The 23,004-nt window shown below is 39.2% G+C and overlaps 1 protein-coding gene across 1 annotated transcript in view; it reads right to left on the bottom strand.

Annotated features, from left to right (window-relative positions):
* Positions 1–21,949, bottom strand: part of LOC149847604 (uncharacterized) — a 47,072-nt gene extending 25,123 nt beyond the window's left edge. The window contains exon 1 of the mRNA XM_089997120.1: positions 21,701–21,949. Coding sequence (XP_089853246.1) covers positions 21,701–21,912 — 212 coding nt within the window. The 5' untranslated portion in view covers positions 21,913–21,949. The remainder of the gene's footprint in view (positions 1–21,700) is intronic.
* Positions 21,950–23,004: the final 1,055 nt, after the last annotated feature.

Genomic DNA, 23,004 nt, shown 5'->3' with positions numbered 1-23,004 from the left:
TGATGTCTTGGTCGTATCAAAACCCGGCAACCATATGAAAGCTTACAAACCTCCACATTTTGGAAGGCAAAATAATTATAATGGCAACTATAGAAAAGTCATTTGTCATCATTGTCAAGAGTCGGGTCATATAAGACCTAATTGCCCTAAGTTGAATGAAACACCTAAAAATAAGGTTGCTTTCGTTGAAGAAGCTACTCAAAAGAAAGAGGAAACCATCAAAGGGAATGAATCTTTTTCTCTTGCTCAACTATCGAAAGCACTACAAACTCTACTCAAGATACCATCAACCTCGAGTGCCGCCATCGCTTCTTCCTCTCCTCCAGGTATGTCTTCTTAGATCCTTGACTCTGGAGCTTCCTTTCATATGACCCTGCTTGAAAATGAGCTTTCCGATTTGTGTAATAACTATAAAAACTCCTATGTTTCAACTGCCGATGGTACATCTTTACAAGTAAAAAGTTTTAGAACTTTAAACTTTTCCAAAGATTTCTTTGTGCCAAACGTGAGAGTTGTACCTCAACTTAATTTAAATCTCCTCTCTGTTGCTCAAATATGTGATCATGGATGTGAAATCTCCTTCTTAACTAAGGATTGCTCTATACAGGATCTTTGGTCCGGAAAGCAGATTGGGCAAGGCCATAGGGGGGGAGATCTCTATTATATAAGCAACTTGAAACTCCCCACTAACTCTTTTTGTAACCATGTCCAAGATAAAAATATTGAAATTTGGCATCAAAGACTTGGACATCCAAGTTTCTCAAAAATGTACTTCTTTCCATTTGGAAAGAAATTTTTTAATGAGAAACATTTTGTTTGCAAGAGTTGTATTTTTTGGCAAAATGAAATCCACTTCTTTTCCAAACCGAACTTTTGTGTCCAAAAGACCTTTTGAGTTAGTCCATTCGGACGTTTGGGGTCCTTCCCCGGTCATGTCTAAAGGAGGGTACTCCTATTACGTTACTTTCATTGATGACTACACTAGGTATGTGTGGATCTACTTTCTCAATTTAAAATCCGAAGTCTTTGACTTCTTCAAAAAAATTCATATGATAGTTAAAAATCAATTTTTAAGTAATATCTCTACTCTTAGATCCGATTCGGGTGGAGAATATTTATCAAATGAATTTCAAAATTATTTAGAAGTAAATGGAATTTGTCATCAAAGATCGTGTCCTAGGACTCCCCAACAAAACGGCTTGGCCGAAAGAAAGCATAGACACATCATGGAAACCACTAGGACACTCCTTATTTCCAAAGAAATTTTGAATAGTTTTTGGGCCGAAGCGGCCTTAACCTCAACTTACTTAATAAATAGAATGATATCTTCATCCTTACAAAATACATCTCCATATGAAAAACTATTTGCAAGAACACCCGATTTCAATAGATTAAGAATTTTTGGGTGTAAATGTTTTGTCCTTACACATAAACGGGACAAATTATTTCCTAAAGCTATAGAGAAAATCAAAAGGGTTTTAGATGTTTTGACTTGAAAAATAACAAACTTTAGGTATCCAAAGATGTAACCTTTTTAGAAAATGAAAATAGTTTTGTGAAAACTAAAGATATTGACGAAAGTGAATATGCTTTTTTATTTGATCTTCTATCTCAAGAAGATGAGACTCCTCAAGAAGCGGAAATCTCTAATGAGTCTTTGAATGACCTAGAGGATATTCCTCTTGATAATATTGTAGATGAAAGTGATAGACCAATCCAAACCTATGTTAGGCGTGGTCAACAAACTCAAATGAGCGCCTTAGAAAAATACTCTCAAGGATCCAACATAGAAGAAACCTCTTTAAGGAGATCCGGTCGGATCTTCAATCCTCCTAATAGGTTTGTTTCCTATGAGTCCCTAACTCCAAGGTATAGAGCGTGTCTAATTGCATTGCACTCATTTCATGAACCTTCACACTATAATGAGGCCAAAAATATTCCCCAATGGGTTGAAGCCATGAACTTAGAGCTTAGTGCCCTTGAAAAGGCAAAAACTTGGGAAATAACTTCGTTACCCACTGGAAAGAAATCAATTGGATGTAGATGGGTCTTCAAAATTAAAACTAAAAGTGATGGTTCATTAGAACGTTATAAAGCTCGGTTAGTAGCTAAAGGATATGCTCAAGAATATGGTATAGATTATGAAGAAACCTTCGCACCTGTTGCTAGAATGACTAGTGTTAGGACTTTTATCGCCATTGCGTCAGTCAAAAAATGGCATATCTATCAACTAGATGTTAAGAATGCATTCCTGAATGTCGAATTAAATGAAGAAGTTTACATGGATCTCCCACCAGGAGTATGTATTGATAAAAATAAAATTCCCAAACTTAAAAAGGCATTATATGGTTTAAAACAAGCCCCAAAAGCTTGGCATGATAGATTTAGTAATGTAATGACAAGTTTGAATTTTCGTTCATGTTATACTGACACTGCTTTGTTTGTGAAAAGTGCAGGGTCTTCAGTAGTTATTTTACTACTTTATGTTGATGATATGGTCATCACTGGAAGTGATGAGCAAGGAATTTATGATATTAAGAAAGTTTTAAAAGAACATTTTGACATGTCTGACCTTGGTTTCTTAAGATATTTTTTAGGGATTGAAGTGGCGTACTCTCCTCGAGGGTACATTCTCTCTCAGATGAAACTAGCTGCTGACATTTGTTCCAAATCTGGTATCTCCGATGATAAGAAGACAGAAACCCCTGAAGTCATCAATGCAAAATTAAGGTTGGAAGATTGAACACCTCTCGAGGATCCTACTCACTACTGGCAACTTGTTGGGTCTCTAACCTACTTATCCATTATTCGGTCAGACATAGCTCATGTTGTCCACTTTGTCAGTCAGTTTCAACATGCACCTACAACCGTGCACATGAGTGCAGTCTTAAGGATCGTCAGATATATCAAAAACACCATAACTAAGGGAGATTTTTTTTCCTCCTCCTCATCACTTGATTTAATTGCATTGGGGAGGAAATCCCAATGACCGAGTCTCAACTACAAGATTTTGTGTTTTCTTAGGTGACTATGATTTCTTAGAGATGCAAGAAGCAGCACAAAGTATCATTTTCCTCAACAGAAGCGGAATATCGTGTCATGGCCACTACAACCATGAAACTTGTATGGCTAAGAATTCTCCTCAGTGATATGGGCATTGTCATCTCTACTCCTTCGAAGATGTGTTGTGACAACAAAAGCGCAATTTATATTGCAAGCAATCACACCTTCCATGAGCGTACTAAGCATATTGAGATGGACTGCCATTACGTACGTGATGAATACCTAAGAGGAATCATAGCACTACCTTACGTCACATCTGAGTACCAGTTGGCGGACTTCTACACTAAGGCCCTTGCTGCTCCTCGTTTTTTTTTTCTCCTTAACAAGCTTTCGGTTATATCCCCGTAAAGCTTAAAGGAGGGTGTTAAAATACATGTAATTCATATATATATGTATTATCTAAAATACCCAATAGGGGTATTTTAGTCATTTCACAAGTACCCGATAGGGGTACTTGTTTCTTTTCATTTATTTTTTTTTAAATTCTTTTTTTATTTTTATGTTCTTTTTTTTGTATTTCTGCCCACCTAAAAGGGGCCCCACCATGGAGTCGATGGGGGCCCCAACGGTCACATTTGTGACCGTTGGGGGCTCCCAACGACTCCATGGGAGCCCCTAGGTGGCTCTTCTTTTAAGGCCACCCCTCCTCTCCTTCTTTTGTGTATAAATAGGGGTGAACCCCTCTTGTATTCTTCACTCTTGAGAGCTCTCTCTCTTTTCAATAAGAGACATTTATATTTTTATGTTGTGTTGTCTCTTGTGGGTTTGGGTGTTAGCCCTTTTGTTTGTTCATTAGTGGATGTTGTAAGTGCTTAACGCACTCTTTGCTTTTCCGCATATTTCATTACAATGTTTAGGGCTCGATGTCTGTGCGTTGAAAATATTCAAAGCAGCCCTTGCCTTTGCGCAGCTCTCTCTCTCTCTCTCTCTCTCTCTCTCTCTCTCTCTCTCTCTCTCTCTCTCTCTCTCTCTCCATTTGTTTTTTGTTTTTTGTGCAGGATATCAATTAGGGCAGCGTCCCCTGAGCCCATTTAACATGCCCCTACTTGTCGGGAAGACAAACGACAGCAGAGGTGTGCCCCTGCCTACCGAGAAGACCCACGACAGCAGGGGCGTACCCCCGCATGCCAGGAAGAGCCACGGCAATAGGGGTGTGCCCCTGCCTGCCGGGAAGCAAATGGTAGCAGGGGCGATTGTCCCTGCCGAAGCCATGAACAGGCGGCAGAGAGAGAGAGGGAGGGCACGGTAGGGGCCACCGACCTCCTGTCGTCCACCTGGCGATCAGAGAGAGAGAGTGGAGGCGCGACAAGGGGCCGCCAGCCTCCTGTCGTGCCCCGACGATGGAAGAGAGGGAGGGGAGGCATGATAGGGGGCCGTCCTCCCGACGCATGCAAAGGGAGAGGGGAGGAGCGACATGGGGCTGTCAACCTCCCGGCATACACAGAGAAAAGGGGAGGCGCGGGGAGGGAAGAGAAAACAGAGGGAGAAAGAGAATAAGACAGGTAGAGAGAGAGAGATAGCGACTTACCTGCAAGGGCCGACGTCGCTGCTCGAAGGCGCAGCAAGGGGGGCGTCGTCGAGGTACGGCGGACAGGAGGAGAATCAGTGGTGTTGTTGGTGAATCTCGCGGGGAGGCGGAAGAGGGAAAACAAGAGAGAAGGCATAGGCGAGAGGGCCTTTCGAGTGAGAGGCCCCTTGCCCCTACATATCGCTTTAAAGGCATGGGGAGGGCAACATATCGAGAAACCCTAAAGGGGTTTCCCTTTTCAGCAAAGAGAGGAAGGGGGAAAGCGGCGTAGGGGAGAACGTTTTTAAAATAAAATCTTCCCCTGCATCGGGTGTTATAACCCTAATGGGTTATCGGATCCGGGTCGGGTCCGAATCCGACCTGGGTCCGAAAAGATTTTTTTTGGGGGGTTTTATATCCTACCCCTCTTAAAAGAATTTTGCCCACGAAATTTCATTGAATGGCTCTCCATAGAGATCGTAGTCTGAGTTAATTTGTATTGACGAAGATGCACAACATGTGTGTGTATTCCGAAACATGTATGCTTTTAAAGTGATCAAAACAACTCATAATGAGTTCTTAAAAAAGGTTTCAGTTGAAAAAAATATGTGTGATTTCCTTAATACACATTTGTTGCTTGAATGGGGTCTCTATATTTTATCATAATCAGGTTATCATTTTTTGTCCTAGCTATTTCTAACAAGACTCTTTGTCTGAAATAACCTTAACTTATTCTCATATCTCAAGGCATTGTGCGGCCAACTGTCATGACTTCTCTCAAGGTGTCATTCTCAAAATGGCCCCATCTTTCCTCAAAAGACCCAAGCATAACCCCATATCGAGATCTAAGATCTGATTCTCTAATCGTTCTATAACAAAAAGCGAAATCTATAAATTCATAACTAGTTATCTCAATCAACCTTATTAAACTTCAAATTAAGGCTTTATATTGAATTTAAAGCTGGAAAAACATTGGGCTTGGATTTGGATCCGGATCAAAAATCCAAACACATACCAAAAATAAAAATGAATCAAGATCTGGATCAAATCCAGATTTAAGTAGGACTTAAATAAAACCCAAATCTATATTAGTTTGGATCGTAGGCCTTGGATCGAATCCGATCCAACTCCGGATCCATTTCGACAAACTGCTCAGTTTTCAGAAAAATGTGATTTTCAAGCAAATCGAGACTCGAATTCAGAAAAGTAAAATATCGTTGCGCTCAGAATTTCAAGATGCATCCCACGATATATTACACGAATACCAAATCTGAGTTTCGACCGAAAATAACCTGAATTTTGCTTCAATTTAAAAGTAAAAAATAAAACTCCTTATCTCACTTCGATTGGCTCGTTACGACATTGTCGATGGAACCTGGGCCAAGCCCAGACTCAAAGACATCGATCTGAAAATCGAGCCTCAAACAATTTTTCTCCCAGACAGCCAAATTTTCGAAAATCTCATGAAATGACTAAGTACAAAAATATGCAATATTACATCCCTACCCCCATAGGATTGATCTCAGACAATTTACTTTCATACAATCTCACTAAGACTTTTAAATTCACACCAAATGAAATTTTAAACTATGAATGTAATCAATCATAAAGAGTTCATATGCTTTAAATAAAAGTATTAAATAGCCTTACTAGTGAAGGAGACTGCTCTGGAGTACGAGGCACGACTTGTTGACACTTCAGGACAGGGCTCACTTACCAAAATTTAAAAATTTAATACTAAAAGAATGATAAAAGTGTAAGATTTTGTGGTTTCTCTTATACCAAACTTGTAACGACGCCAACTCATACCCCTTGAAAACACAATTTTTTTTTAAAAGTGTGGAAACAATCCCAGAAACCCAGAGTCTTGACAGTTTCACTTGCAATTGGATAAAACAATCAACCACAATAGAGCTTACATGCATCATCTCAAACCATAGCAACTCATTATTTATTAATCATGAAAGAAAGAGTATCTAACAATAATTGCAAAAGATATATCAGAGTTATTTTAATGACATAAAAGTAAATAAAGAAAAAAACTGAGTCACGTTGTCCTACTATGAGTTGTCCAGCAAAAATGTGATGCCCGTAACTCTATCAGAAGCTAGTCACTTGTAAACACCCCAAATTTTCACCCTCATCCAGTGTTTGTCCGTTTTATAGGTCATCACAGATTATTGCATATCATTGCATGTATTTTGCATTTCATTTCATCACATCTCATTGCATTACATAGCATTGCATGTCATCCCATCTCATTTTCGAGATCCAGCACTCCTATTTCAAAACATTCAATCCAGATTTGAATTTTAAAGCTTTATCTCAAAATCAATTTCAAAACCTGGGTTTTTACTCAATACTCTGTCATTTTCCAACCCCAGGACTTTGTATTTCGAAATATTTTCTCAGAAAACAATCTGGATTCATTTCAAATTCAAATTTTAATCGATTTCAAGTCACAGATGAGACCCATTGAGGTGGTGTCGCTTCTGAATTCCTCTATTCATCAAATTTCTCAAAATTTTGAAAGTTTCAGTCCGATCAGGACTCTGTCTCAGAGTCCTGATCCGGTCAGGAGTCTGTTGTGAGGTCAGTTTTACTTCCATTTTCAATCTTTTCCTTTTGCTTTCAAAATTTAGGTCATTTTACAGAGTCCAGTTAGTTCAGGACTCTATTTTAGAGTTCGGTTGGGTTAGGAGTCTAACCCTGACTGTGTTTTCTGACTTGTTTCATCATTTCTTAATAAAATCTTTTGAAAATTCTTTCATTTGGCTTTTAAAATCTAAAATCTCAGAGTCCTAAGAGTTCAGGACTCTAACCCGGAGTTCCAGTTCGCTTGAGACCCTATTTTCAAAGATCTTGAATTTCAAATGTCAATTTTAACCCTTTTTCAAAGCCATTTTCAGTGTTTATTTCAAAAATGTTCAAAATTCGATGTGGGCCCACTCAGTTGGCACCATATCCAGAGGAATTCTAACTCAGTTAGGACCTTATGTCATTTCAAAAATCCTAATTTTAAGTTTACTTTTGAAAATCTTTTGAAAACTCCTTCAATTTCAAGTTTTAAAATCGCTTTTTGAAAAACTCAAGTAGGGCCCACTCGGGGTGGCGCCATATTCGAGTAAGTCAGGGCTAGACTAGGGTTAGTTGATGTCTTGGTTAGTGTTAGAGGTTTAGAAGAGTCAAAACCATTTTGAAAAACTCATTTTTGAAAGTTAGTTTTTAAAACTAGTGTTTTTAAAGGTTTTTAAAAGTGTTTTAAAAACCCAATGTGAGAGAATGCCAAGTGGCACCACATTTGGGGGATTTTTAGGTTTAGCTAGGTGTTAATTAGGAATTATTTAGGATAATTTAGACTAGGGGTAGTTAGGTAACTCCACCCCAAAATCGCCCCCCTTAGAAGAGTCCAAAAATTTTTAAATTGTCAATTTTTAAAACCTAAAAAAATTCTATAAATAGGGACCCCTAGGGGGTCGATTTTCCTCTCTCTCTCCTATTGGATTCTTGGAGCTTCTCTCTCCTCTCCAACCCTTCCTTCATTGCTGCAACTCCAAGGTATGAACTTCTTCACTTTTCTTATTTTATTTAATGCTTTTTAATGCTTTAAACCTAGATTTAGGCTTGGACACCCCTCCTTATGGAAGATCAACCATGGTTTCACCTCAAGAACTATCAAGAACCAGCAAGAACGATCCAAGAAGGTGATCTAACCCTGTTTTGGATAACTTACAGAGATTTTAATCCATTAGAATTGATTTTAACATGATTCTTTGCATTATTAACCAATAAAATATATGATTTACCCTTTTTAATGGGTTAAATCTATGTTTTAAAGGTGATATCAAATTCCAGCCATTGATTCCCTGTTTTTAATTTATTTTCATGGTTTATTCATGTTTGTTTTACGTTCTACAGCATAAAAATAATTTTTATTTACTGTTTTATGGTTTATTTTATTTATTTACATTAGTTAATGCATGGTTTTTCAAGTTTCTTAAATTTCTGTGTGTTTTAGGTTTAGAACAGTAAAGATGATGTTATTTCGGATTGAAGCACTCATTGTTTATTTCTGATTTTTTTATATGTGGTGAATGCATGAGTTATTGAGTTACTGTAGAAAAATCAGAGGTTTTGGATCTCGGGAACCCTGTCAAAAAAATCAGACATTAAATCGGGTTTTTAAAGCTTTAAAATCGTGGTTAAAATCAAGAAGGTAACTTGCTGTGATGATATTTCTCTCATCTTATATCCGATTTTAGATCTGTAAAGTGATATGGATTCACATTGAATAGATCTGTCTGCTGTGAAATTTTCGGATTTTTTGATCACTGTTTAGTATTTTTCCCCTTTTAGAGAATCTGTTTTTAAATTTAAAACTCGTTAAGGTTTACCAAAACCCTAATCAGACTTGTGTTAGTGATAAATCCCAAACCACAGATCCGATTTTAGATCTGTAAAAAGTGAGTATTGTTATTTTTCTGTCTACTGTTCACCATTAAAATTTCAGAGATTTTTGTTTAGAATTTCTATTTATGTCTGTATTTTCAATCTGGAATAGTTGTTTTAATCCCTGTTAAGAGTGATATATTTTAGCTCAGATTGCCGGAAGGGTTTCTCCCTAACCAGAGATGATTTTTCCGATCTGTAAATTGGGAAATCTCTGTTTTCCTTTCTAGTTAGTTTCTGTAAAATTTCATAAATTTCTATGGAGATTTGACCCCTGATTCAGGTCTTGGATTGAAACTGGTTGGTGAATTAGGTCAAAAATAGCATATTTTTAGGGTTTAATGCAATTTTCGGATTAATTTAATGTCAAAAAATTATTTTTATAATTCCAATTCGACATTAGGGTTACAACAAGTTCAGGTACCAATTTTTATGGATTTTGGAATCCATTTGATGGCTGAATTAAGCAAATTGCAAAACCGGGTTCCTGAAAGATCCAAAAACACTGCTAAAATCACAAAATTTGTGATATTATTGGATTTTCGTGCATAAGCATATATTTTTAGGGTTTAATCATGTTCATAATCATATTAGGATGCTTTAGGTTTAATTTTATGCTCATTTGATTTCATTTAGTGCATAAAACCTAAGTTTTTACTAAAATCTATTTCAGAAAACCCTGATTTCAAGGCCATAGTCTTGCTATCGGGGGCAATTTGGTCATTTGACCTAAATTTCGAAATCCCTAACCCTAATTTCATATTTTTAATCATGTCATAGCATATTTGGTTTGAGTTTATTCCATTCAAATTTCAAAACTTGCATTTTATCAAAATATCTTTCTAAAAACCCTAATTTCAAGGTCATAGTCTTGTTATTAGGGGTATTTTGGTCATTTTGACCCCAATTTCGAAATTTCATATTTTACCTTTATTATTTCTTCATATTTTATCATTTTGATTTAAGGGAATCATGGCAAAAAGGCTTATATCTAGCAAAATCCAACAATTTCCTGATATTGTTGGATAAATCTAGAAAAGCCAACATATTTTCATTAACCAAGTTTTCTAGTTTTGCAGGTACACTGAAGACTTTATTTTTCATGTATTTAAATTTCAATAGTGATGTAACTTGTAATTAAACTTTGGAATAAGAATTTATATTTCCTGCTTAGCTTAGGTTGCATTGCATATAGTTTATAATGTTAATGTGTGATGGATGATGATTCATGCATATTTTTACAAATTCACTATGGTCTACACGAATGGCACATACACTAGCTTTTATGAAGTTTATAAACTTGGTAGAATTCGTATTTATGGCCATAGTCAGAATATGAATGATACTTAGATTTATGATCTTCACATTAGCCACATTCAGCCTACACTCTTAGGCTAACTTCAAAATGCACTGCATTTCTCAAAAATACAAAAAGTATTTCTCAATTCCTCAAATCTATATTCATTCATTTCATGCATTTGCCAATTCCAATTCAAATTTCAATTCAAAGAAGTTCATTTTCTCAAAATCTCCTAAGTCTTATAGCAAAATCGATTTTCCCAAAGACATTGAATTTCAAAGGATATTTAAAGTATTTCCCAAGTTCCAAATTCAAATTTTCTAAGTTAGAATTTCAATTTCCAAGTTTGAATTCAGAGAAACCAAGTCTCTCAGAATCGATTTTCACCAAATGTCAAGGATTCCTCAAAATCGATTTTTACTTCTCTCAGGAGTATATTTCAAATCCCAATTCACGATTTTTCATGTGATATCCAAGATTTACATTTGCTAAATATTTCAATCATTCAAAGCAAACATCATGTTTTCAAATGTGCATTTTCTGAAAATTCATAGCACATGCCTGATTCTATGTGCATTTAGAAATTAGAATATGATTTAGACAAGTTGAATAGAGTAGAGCATAAGATTGATCCTTGGTTCAATTACCCCTGTTAAAGGTGGCAGGAACGGTTGAACCTCGTACCGACAGGCGAGTCCCATTCTACGGAATTTTCCCGCATTTTAAAAACGGAGGCGAGTTATTTTCAAAAAAACTTTTTTCAAAGGTCAGTTTGATTTGCAAAAGTTAAAAATTTTGCGATGATAACATCACTTCATTGGTCTCCTACGGTTGCGAAAAAGCACAAATAGAGGGTGTCGAAAATCCAAAGAATTCTGCGTACGAATCCCTCTAATGAAATAAATGACCATAAAGAACACAGATAAGATTTCATGCAATAGTTCAGAGGAATGCAATTATGACAATTACATAATTCAAATTAGCATTCATGCAACAGGGAGCATTTATTAAGCATAAAGAAACATATAAACAATAGCAAGAATCACTATTTAAGCAATACAACCATATGACATGTACTAGGGAACAATAATATGCATTCACCAACATGTAATAATTAAGGAAACTGGTAAAATATGCATGTTCTAATGCATAACAAGAATATGCATGATTTATGTACAATGCATGAACACTTTATTATCTTTCCTTAAGGTTTTTCTTTTCCATATGCATGCCCTATTAAATGCATATAATTTAAGTTTTTCTTTTTAATTACTGTTGCACGTGGATACACCAAGTGGGTACAATTTCTCCAAGGTCAAGTTTGGTTTTCAGGGTAGCTTAACATACAATTTGTATTTTATTACTAGGTTTCAAACTTAGCCCTCGGCCGAATCACCTTCGGAACATTAGACCTTCACATCTAATGTCGGGGACACTAGGGACCCTTCACGCCCATAAGTATCATATTTTTGGTATACCAAAATAACAGTTGTGTCGAACACACCACCCCCAGGTAAAGTGACGGACTCTCCCTAAAACCGTGGACAGGAGAAAGAACCTCAATATTAGGTTCAGGGGTCAAAGTAAAGCACACAGAGTTTTTGTATTCTCGTGGTCCCCCAAAATCGAATATCCACGATTCTCATTCTTCCGATGAAAGATCCCAGAATGTATATTACATTGTTCTTATTCGTTATCTTTTTATTAAAAGTCAATTATTGAGTTTTGCAATTCAGCATGCAAAAGCAAAGGCAAAAGCTTACATCTATCCCTGCGAGAACCATCACGGGACTTCCACCCGTGAAACACATAGAACAGTGCAATATAGTGCAATAAAAATAAATATGATTTTTGCGATGCATTTAAAGTAAATAAAGGAGCAACCCAAAGCTTGAGGCTCACCAGGCCCCGCGATGATTCATTTCGATCATCGATGCACCATATGCAAAAACCTTAAATAACATACCACAAATGTTTCACAATGCATATTCATGCACGCCAATTAAAGATGCACATAGAACAATGATGGGCATATACAGGTGCATGAGTTAACAACTTCATATTCATCACATGCTTCCAATTGATTCTCATTCATGTCAAATGCATCGCTTCAATTCAATGCATTTATTCATGGCAAATGCATGTTTTGATTCACATACTTATGTCACACGCAAGTTTACATTCAGGGATCTCTTTAAACATGTGACCCCTTGGGCAACTAATACATATGCAACATAAATCTAAAATTTCAGATTTTACACATGCTCACAAAATTTCCATGTAGCTACACTCATGCACAACACATTTATTCAATTAGGCACATGTATATGGGTCAACTATACATTACTTTGATTCAGCACATCACATCCATTCAACACCCAAAACTTTTTATTCATAACATGTATTAGAATTAACACACATGTATATAACCTTGATCTGGAATTTAACATGGATACCAAATGTAAAATTTCAGATTTAAAAAACATCAAGGAATATATAGAAATACTTTTTTTTCTTGTAGTTGGCTTATCGAGCCTAGTCGACCTTATTGACTAGGGTTCAGCCCTGCTCCAGCTGAACCCAAACAGGTCAACCACCTCTTCAAGTAAGTCTTCTCTTAGCTTTAAAGAACTCAGTTTTCAAAAACATATATTTCATTCATCCATTTTTTTTTCAATATATGCCCAGCCAACTACTCGGCCGGGCTCAGCTGCCCACATAGCTCGGCCTGTCAGGCCAGCCAAACTGCCAGCCTACAGAAAAAGAAAAAAAAACTCTTCTTTTTTTTTATAAGACACTGTCGGCACCCAGTCGACTGACTGGGTTATGATACATTCCAGCCGGCTGAGTCGGCTGGGCCTGGCAAGGCACAACAGAGCACAAGTTGAGCCTGTGCATCACCTGCCAGAGTCTGGCAGTCAGCTGAGTATCACTCGGCTGGCTGCCAGCCAGCCTATGCCCAAAAATACATTGCTTTATGTTTATGAAAGTACTCTTAAATAACTTTCAGAACCTCAAGCATGCTTAATGCAATATATACAGATTTCATTATGCACGTACATGGAAATTTAACACAAAGAACCCGTACATAGAACGAGTATACTCAAATTCATAAGACATACCACCCGGTTATGCAATAAACATCTTTTATTTCATAAACCAACATACGGCCAGCATGCTTCTACAGAAATTTCTTTTCTACTCATAATACTTGTACATGCATCCAATGTCATATGCATATCATGCATTAACGTAGGAATCAAATTCACCATATAACAAGTATTAAAAAGCTCACTTAACATGACCTAAAATTCTGTTTTTGTTTAAAAAACCCATGCACAGAAAAACAAATTATGAAAGAAACTGAAAATACCCATGTAAAAGAGGATCTATGGATCCTTATTCATGTATGCTTGAAATAAATACATAGATTTACTTCATAACCATGGATTTAGATCATGGTATAGCATGAGAATCGAATCGGTATTCGATTTCTCACTTATGCCAAAAGAAGTGACCCGTACCTTTGATAGAAATTGAAAAATAGAAAAAAATCAATGGTGGAAAAGGTGGTTGGACCGTTGGAGAAGAAGGTATCACTTCTTCTTCTTTCTTTCTCCTCTCCTTCCCTTTCTCTCTCTCTCATTTCCCTACCTCGAGAGGTTGCGTCGTCGCACGTGCGTACGACTGTAGGTGATGCGAAGCTCGGGCCGTAGAGTACGAACGAGATCCGTCGCGCGAACTGAAAAGGTAAAAGTACTTAGCATGATATAGCCGTAATAGTGTTCGGAAAGGGGCAAGGGTACAACCCCTGCACACCACTCTGATGGCAACTAAAAAGGAAAGGGGGCAGCATGCCCCTGCCAACCTAAGGACAACAAAGGGAAGGTGGCAGGGGGTGCACCCCTGCCTTCAGAAACATGACAGAGGCGGGGGACTGCGCCCCTGCCTTCCGAAAGTTGATCGTCGACAGGGGCCTCGCCCCTGCCTACTAGGAACATACGACAGCAGGGGCGTGCCCCTGCCTGTCGAGAGACCAAAGGCAGCAAGGGCGAGGCCCCTGCTTAATGGGAAAATCTGCGGCAACAGGGGTGTGCCCTTGCTTGTCGAGAAGACAAACGGCAGCAGGGGTGTGCCCCTGCTCGCCAGGAAGAACCACGGCAGCAGGGGTGTGCCCCTGCCTACCGGAAAGACCCACGACAGCAGAGGCGTACCCCCGCATGCCGGGAAGAGACACGACAATAGGGGTGTGTGCCTGTTTGTCGGGAAGCAAATGGTAGCAGGGGCGACTGCCCCTGCCGAAGCCATGAACAGGCAGCGGAGAGAGAGCGACAGGGCACGACAGGGGCCACCGGCCTCCTGTCGTCCACCTGGCGATCGCAAAGAGAGAGGGGAGGCACGACAAGGGGCCGCCGGCCTCCTGTCGTCCCCCCGACGATTGCAGAAAGGGAGGGGAGGCGTGACAGGGGGTTGTCAGTGTCCCGACATACACAGAAAGAAAAGGGGAGGCGCGGGGAGGGTAGAGAAAACAGAGGGAGAAAGAGAAGAAGATAGGTAGAGAGAGAGATAATGACTTACCTGCGAGGGCCGACGTCGCTGCTCGGAGGCGCAGCAAGGGGGGGGGCATCGAGGTACGTCAGACGAGAGGGGAATCGGTGGTGTTGTCGATGAATCTCGCGGGGAGGCAGAAGAGGGAAAACGAGAGAGAAGGCACAGGCAAGAGGGCCTTTCGAGTGAGAGGCCCCTCGCCCCTGCGTCTCGCTTTAAAGGCATGGGGAGGGCGACATATCGAGAAACCCCAAAGGGGTTTCCCTTTTCAGTAGAGGAAGGGGGAAAGCGGCTTGGGGGAGAAGGTTTTTAAAATAAAACCCTCCCCTGCGTCGGATGTTATAACCCTAATGGGTTATCGGATCTAGGTCGGGTCTGAACCCGACCCGGGTCCGAAAAGATTTGTTTTTGTGGGTTTTACAGCCAACCCCAACTGGGCTAGACTGATAGTTTGTCCAGCTTGATCACCCAAATACATATATAAGATTTACTTTGACAAAACATGTATGCATATGCATGTTTCCAATTAGTTTAGCATGCAGATACTGGTCCATACTTCAAATATGTAAATTCAAACTTCAAAAAAATTAGGTACTCATGTGAATGCACCTACAGACTCAATGATACATGTATTACCAGTTCTGCCATCAAGAAACAAACATATGCGATATTTTTTTTTCAGTTTACCTTATTAAACACACTGCCCAGCCAATGAATGGTTGGGCCTAAATGAGATACCAGGTTCTGACAGGCCAGCCGAACCTAGTTCGGCTAGGCTGTCAGCCAACCCTCAACATGGATATGCGTACTCATTCACAACCATACTTATGCAGATTTTTTTTTATAAGCACATATGAACAAATAAACTTACAGGTATGTATGCACATATCGATTTTTCAATAAGGTTTTAGGTAACCCCATTACACAACCATTTGTCATAAAATATACCTTTAAACATACCGTCATATTGTAACGACCCCAGCTCATACCCTTTGGAAAATGCATAATTTTTTTTCTAAAAGTTGCGGAAAACTTCCCAGAGACACGGGGTCCTTATAGTTCCAATTTCAGCTGGGTAACTACACACTATAAACGAACTTACATTTATCATCCATAACCAACCAACCAAACTCTTTTATTAATGAATCTATAATAGTCCCATACTCAAGTTAAAAGTGAAGTAACAACTGCAGGAAATAAAAAGAAACAAAAGAAACAAAACTAGAGTCACTCTGTCTGTAAGTGAAGCAGTCTGAAGCAATTGTGACCCTCGTATCCCCTCAGAAGCGAGTCGACCTTAATAATCACAGGTGTCTGCGAAAGATCAATAAAGTAGGGTATCAGAATCTGAAGAATCCTGCGTACAGGTCTCTCTAATAAATCAACTAAGAATAAAAGATATAAATAAGATTCATGCAAAATTTTAGAGGGATACAGTCATAACCAAATCATAAAACAATAAACCATTTATGCAAAAAGAAAATAAACATTAAACATGAGAGAACACTAAGTAAGCAACATGGATCACAATTTAAGCAATAAGGCATTTAACATGCATTTAGGGAACAATATCACGCATTCACCAACATATAACAACTAGGGGGACAAGTAAATATGCATGATTTATGTGCAATGCATGAACCGTTTATTATCTTTCATTTAAGTTTCTTTCTTTCCATATGCATGCCCTATTAAATGCATACAATTTAAGTTCTTCTTTTAATTACTGTTGTCCGCGGATACACCAACAACAACTACGCCTTCATCCCAAAACAATTGGGGTCAGCGATATGAACCAAAAAAGAAAATCATTCTGGGTCTTCCACAAGAATCCTTCTCCAATCATTTTTATCCAATGTCATGTCCTCGGTGAGGTTCAAAGCATTCATATCCTTTCCTATCACCTCCATCCATGTCTTCTTAGGCCTACCCGACCTCTTTTAACTAATATATTTTTTCATTTCTCCATCCTTCTAACTGGAGCATCATTAGGCCTTCGCCGAATATGTCCAAACCACCGTAAACGATTCTCTCTCATCTTAGGTTCCCAGGGTAGCTTAACACCAAACGGGTAAAAAAACCTCAAGGTCAAGTTAGGTTCTCAGGGTAGCTTAACACACAATTTGTATTTTATTACTGGGTTCCAAACTTAGCCCTCGACCGATATCAGGAAACAACATCATCTATCGAAACATTGGAAAACAGCATCAAATGTCGAGGCCACCATGAAAAACATCCACTAGCACCACTTTTTTGGTATACCAAAACAACAACAGTTGTGTCAAACACACCACCCTCAGGCAAAGTGACGGACTCTCCCTAAAACCGTAGTCAGGAGAAGAACCTCAATATCGGGTTTATGGGCACCAACAATGCACACGAAATTTTTGTATCCTCACGGTTTCCCCCAGACCGCAACCTCCAAGATTTTCACACTAAAGAAGGGACATCAAGGAAACATAAACTACACTGTTCTTTACTTTTTTTTATCTTGTTATTAATTCATCTCTTTTACACTTGCAAATCAACATGCAAAATTAATAACATAAGCTTACAAAACAGCATGCCAAGCTCTTCACGGGACCGCAACCCATGGCAACAGAGAACAGTGCAGTAAAACCATAATATCATATTTGATTTTTGCAATGCATCAAAACCACTAAAGCAGAGAACAACATGTCCTCGAGGCTCACCCAGCCCCTGATGATCCAATTGGCCACCAATGCCCTCATAAGCAAAAAAATCATAAAGTGTATGCCACTTATGCATTCTTTTCACACGCTTTTCAATGCACATTCATACATGCAATTTCTAGAGATGTGCATAAAACAATAATATACATATGCATGTGTAAACATCCTTGCAACAATATCCCGAATATGCGTCACAAATCAAGTTTAAGCATGTGAGAAACATCACCCCTTTGTATACAGAATAAAGCTTTCAATAATCATTCATAGAGATAAAGATGTATCTCAATATATTCTAAGCAGTGCATTCATCCAATTCTTTTACCAATTAAGGCATATTGTTGACATCTAATCCCTTACATTGCATTTGATAAACCACAACTCGTTAAGACAAATCATAAATGTGTATTATGCAGCAAGAAATTGCAGGGTCACCTTTAATGATTCTTCCATTTCACTATTTACTTCCATTAAGGACAAAGCTATTGTTTACAATAAACTTGAAAAACACTAGCAGAAGGTAGCAAGGTAAACCTACAGTTTCCATGAGTTTCATGTAAGCTCATAACAGAGTGTTAAGAGTAATGGTGTTAAATTGGGATGCTAAATATGTCATTCATATAATAGCCTCAAATAATAGGTTGTTAGTTGATATGGATTTTAAGAGTTAGGACACTGATCTATACTGCTAGACTTCATACCATCATTTCTTATAAATTGTTTCCCAAACACCACACACATTGCCTTAATTTGACTAGGGTCAGAACAATTGTTAAGCTGTCTGTATCCAAAAGAGCACCTACCAAGAATAAGTTTTAGTCTAATACACTTGGCATATTTTGAAATATTTGCAGGCATAGCATAACCAGTTTATTTCCATAAGCGAAGAAAATTTGGGCATATCCACTCCAAACTGCATATGTTTTTTTTTTGTAAGGGGTTGCCAGCACATGGCTGACAGGCTGGGCCCTGATCCAGTCCAGCCGCCTGAGTCGGTTGGGTCTGGCAGGGTACCGCAGTGCATAGGGTGGGCCTGTGCAACACTTGCCAGAGCCAGGCAGCAGCTAGTCCACGCCAAGACACTTTTTTTTTTACATGGCCAGCACCCAGTTAGCTGGGGCTCGGTTCAGGCCCAGCTGAACCCAACCAGCTAGGTCTGTCTCGGGCAGCCTTGGCACGGCCTGGCAGGAAACTGCCAGGCCTGCACTGGTTCAGCGACAGGCTGAACTGGGTCCGACCCGGCCAGGCATGCCCAGCCAGCATCGTGCTGGGTCTGGTGCAGCCCGACCAGAGCCCAACCACACCTAGCAGGGCCTGGCGTGTCAGGCCAGATTCGGCTGGCCTGACAGCCAGCCCACCAAGAAACTACAAAGTCCCGGTAAACATATAAAGATTTTTTTTTCCTTTTTAACTTCTAAAAGAAACAAGAATACATACATATTTTCATTGACAGCATAACATCAGAGATATAAAAATTTCAGGCGTGATTATGTACAAGTAGAGAGGAAAAAATTCAGTATACACGTACATGAGCTTTTTGCATAAGGTACGCTTGCATAAAGCTAGTATACTCATATTCCTAAAGTACACAACCAGATTAGGAAATAAATCTCATTTGTTACCATAAACATATGTGCAGCCACGTTTTTGGCTTTATTTCCATATTTACATGCCTTACTAATCCATAACATGGGTTCTTCAAAGAAAAAACGACATCACCATGGGGCACACACATGAAAATCCATATTTTTCATAAATAAAATTTTGTTTTACTATAAGAACGCATCTATATGTACGTTGTTTCAATTAACCTTCAAATAAACCATAAAACACATGGATTTCATCCATGGGACTTGGAGCAAACACTCGGATTTGCTCGTTCGCATGTATTTCTACTAAAATACCGCATGGAGTCAAATCCATGTCCTTTTTCTCATCTAAGACAAGAGAGAAACCCGTACCTGTTTGATAGTTGATTAGGACCCTTTATAGAGTCATGTCTTGGCTTAGTGGTTTTAAGAAAGATTTTTAAAAACATAAAACTTTGAAAAGTCAAATGTGAAGAGTTTTAAAATTTTTGGAAAACTCTTATAAAAGAGTTCTATTTTTTTTTAAAAGTTCTCTCTCTCCAGCCCTTCTAGATGGGCTGGAGAAGGGAGGGGTGACCTCCCCTATGGGGGCCTACAAAAGACCTCAAAAAGAGAGAGAAAAGAGAAAGAGAAGGAAAAAAAGAAGGGGGAGAGAGAAGGTGAGGAAAATAGATGAATTTAAAGTTGGAAAAATCGTTGGGCTTGGATTTGGATTCAGAGCCGGATCCAAGATCCAAACCCATACCCAAAACGAAAATAGATCAAGACCTGAATCAAGTCCAGATTTAAGTAGGACCTAAATAGAACCCAAACCCATAGAAAGTCGGATTCTAGGCCTTGGATCCAGTCCAATCCAATCCCGGATCCGTTTCGACAAACTTCTCCTTTTTCAGAAAATTGTGATTTTTGGGACAACCATAACCCGAATCGAGGAAAATAAAGTACCGTTGCGCTCAGATTTCCGAGACGCATCCAACAATATATGACATGCATATAAAATTCTGTTTTTTGTCCGAAATTATCTCGAATTTCGCTTGAATTTAAAGGTCGAAAATAAAACTCTCTACTACGTTTTGATTGGCTCGCCTCGACCTTGTCGATGAGACCTGGGTCAAACTCGGGCTCAAAGGCATCAAAGAGGAGAAACAAGGATTGACAGGTAGAAGAAGGAACAACTTTTTAAAACCAACAAACTGCTATGTTGGCCCTAAACGCACCTCCTAGCCATTTATTCTCATCTAAATGTTAAGTGAAACCCCAAAAAAATTGTTGTGGTTTTGTCTCAAAACTATTGGGTAAACCATAACTTTGCCTATTCTTTTATTATATTTACCTAAGTTTTTGAGTTACCAAACATTTCAAAAGTTTAGTCCCACATTGAAGGATTGAGGGAACCTCTAATGGATTTATATAGCGGGGAGTTGCATTTATGGGAAAAGCCCATTGGAGGTATATCAATTGAATTTTAAACTTTAAATTTGGACTTTGGACTTTGAATTTGGATTTAAATTTAAGTTTGAGTTTAGGTTTAGGTTTAGGATCTACTCGGATAGGTTCGGTTTGGTCTTGTCTTGTCTTGACCTTTGATCATACTTTTTAGTACTTGGGATGATTTTATCCCCAAGACCAAGACCGACATTCATTAGCTTTTGATCAACCCATTTAAAAGCCTTGACCAACTGTTTTGAACCTGAGACTCAGTCAACCCAAGTCGTTGAAGCCTCTCTTGACCCAGTCAAACACTCCTGTGTGGCTCTTTTATTGTCCCAATGTTCCTAGATCCCCCCTCTTTATTTCCGAAGTTTGACTTTTGACTTCACCCATATTTTGAACAGATTTGACCATGGTTGGATCATTTCTAACCCTTTGACTGCCCTTTTCATCCTTTGACTTTGCCCAACCCATAACCTCCCTTCCCCTAGTAGTCAAGGCTTTTATTGTTAGGAGTCGGTCATTAAGGGTCATTCCTTGTTAGTCGTCCGAACCCCTTCATGACGCTGGTGGGGTTGAGGCCTATATAAGCCCCAGTCCTCTTCTCATCTTTTATTTCCCTCTCTATTTTCTACGCCTAAGGTTTGAGTTTAAAGCCTACCTAACCTACTCAAGGTGATCCTTATGGACAGACGTTCGTGAGTAGAGAAAGCTCGAGAGGTTGCACGAATACCCATTGCAAGTGGCACAACTATGAAGCAACTGGTTCAAGCTCAGTTATACCCAATGAGATAATTTCCCAACAAAAACTACATCTATTAAAAAAGCAAACCTTAAAAACTAAATAGTCTCCAACCCTGGAACCTCCTCAGCTTCTGTTTGTATGCTGTCTTCTCTCTCCTGAAAACCTAAATCAGTCGTTCCTTTGTCCCAGTCGGAGGCAGTATTTTTAGAGCGCATTTCAGGCGTCCTCACCACCCCCGAATACCAAAGAAAACAAGGCAACAAATTTTTTAAGGAAAATGGGAGGGATCCTGTTCAGAAACCATTTACGTTCCATTGCAAACAAAGAACAAAGCAGAGTCTACTATGAGAGAGAGAAAGAGAAAGAGAGAGGGCTCACTTGGGCCATTGCCTGACACCCAACTGGGAGAGTCTGGACTCGGGAGGGTTGCGCTCGATCTTGATCCCCAACTTCTCGGTTGCCATCGTCTCCGCTCTCACCCTCAGTTGGGCCCTCTTCCCAACCCTCACACCGGCTTTATTGGTTGCTCCACCAATAGCGGAGGACACCGTGGAGGAGAGACTCGGTGTGGTGGTAGTGCTGCTGGTCATGTCTTTAATTTAAAAAACTCACATACATGCTGTCCATGCCATCTGGCTAATAAACAAATATCAGAGTTCCAGCCGGCTCTTCCCAGGTTCGAACCCCTTCATTTCCACTCATTTCTTATCCTCAGCCCCACCTCGAAACAGAAGCTGAAACAAATATGCAAAGAAAAAAGAGAACGGACAGGGTCGGGCTCGATTCCAGTTTCTGACTACAGAACCCGCACCAAATTTCTCTCAACCAGGTTGAGGCATGTAGTGATTGGTTTCTGCCTAGGACTCGTGTCACTCTAAAGTTTGTTATCACCATTCACCAATATCGTTGATATTTGCCACCTCGGTGCCAACTCCAACCTAATAACCTAACACGGCCCGGTATAGCATTATTAGGTTCCCTTCTTTTGATCCAAATTCTTACATCTTTATAAAATGTCGCATGTAAGATGCATCGATTTATATTTTAGACTTTTTTTTTCTTAATTAGTTGTGAATCTCAAAACCCTATATCAAATCCAGGTTTGATTCAATTTCCTTGTGTTGGCGATACCCTCGTAAAATCAACATAGACAGGGAGCGTACCTGAATTCGCCATTGTTCGTGTAGGAAGTTCGGCGTTCTCCTTAGCCGGTCGACGCCCACAATGAGCCCAGGCCGTAGGTCGATGGTGAGCAGGACCCTATTCCGCTAAGTCTGAATGCGGAACTGAGTTTGGGCAGGATCATGGCTATGAACACTCATCATCTTCGTAGCCCCTAACCCCTTATTTATAATGGGAGATTAGGCAGTTACGTGAATGTGGTCTCTCCACATTCACGTAACTCCCACCCAATATCTTCATTACTTGGCCACTTGCGTGACCCACTAGTAGGTGTCAAACCGGGTCAGACTGTGGGTTGGACCTGTAACCCAAAATGTCCAGCATTCTCCCACTTGACCCATTGACACCAAAAGTGTACTAAATCGAGGTATATGTCGTTATCTCGATTTAATTCTTCATGTGGGTTCACATGCCACCCTTTATCACAATGATGAATCGTATGAGTCAAGGATATGAACACCCCTTTATGAAATGTCATATTTCTTTGTACTACACTACAA

Source organism: Nuphar pumila, chromosome 2 (genome assembly GCF_984573655.1).
Source record: "Nuphar pumila chromosome 2, dmNupPumi1.hap1.1, whole genome shotgun sequence".
NCBI lineage: Eukaryota > Viridiplantae > Streptophyta > Magnoliopsida > Nymphaeales > Nymphaeaceae > Nuphar > Nuphar pumila.
This window is presented reverse-complemented; position numbering and strand designations above follow the sequence as displayed.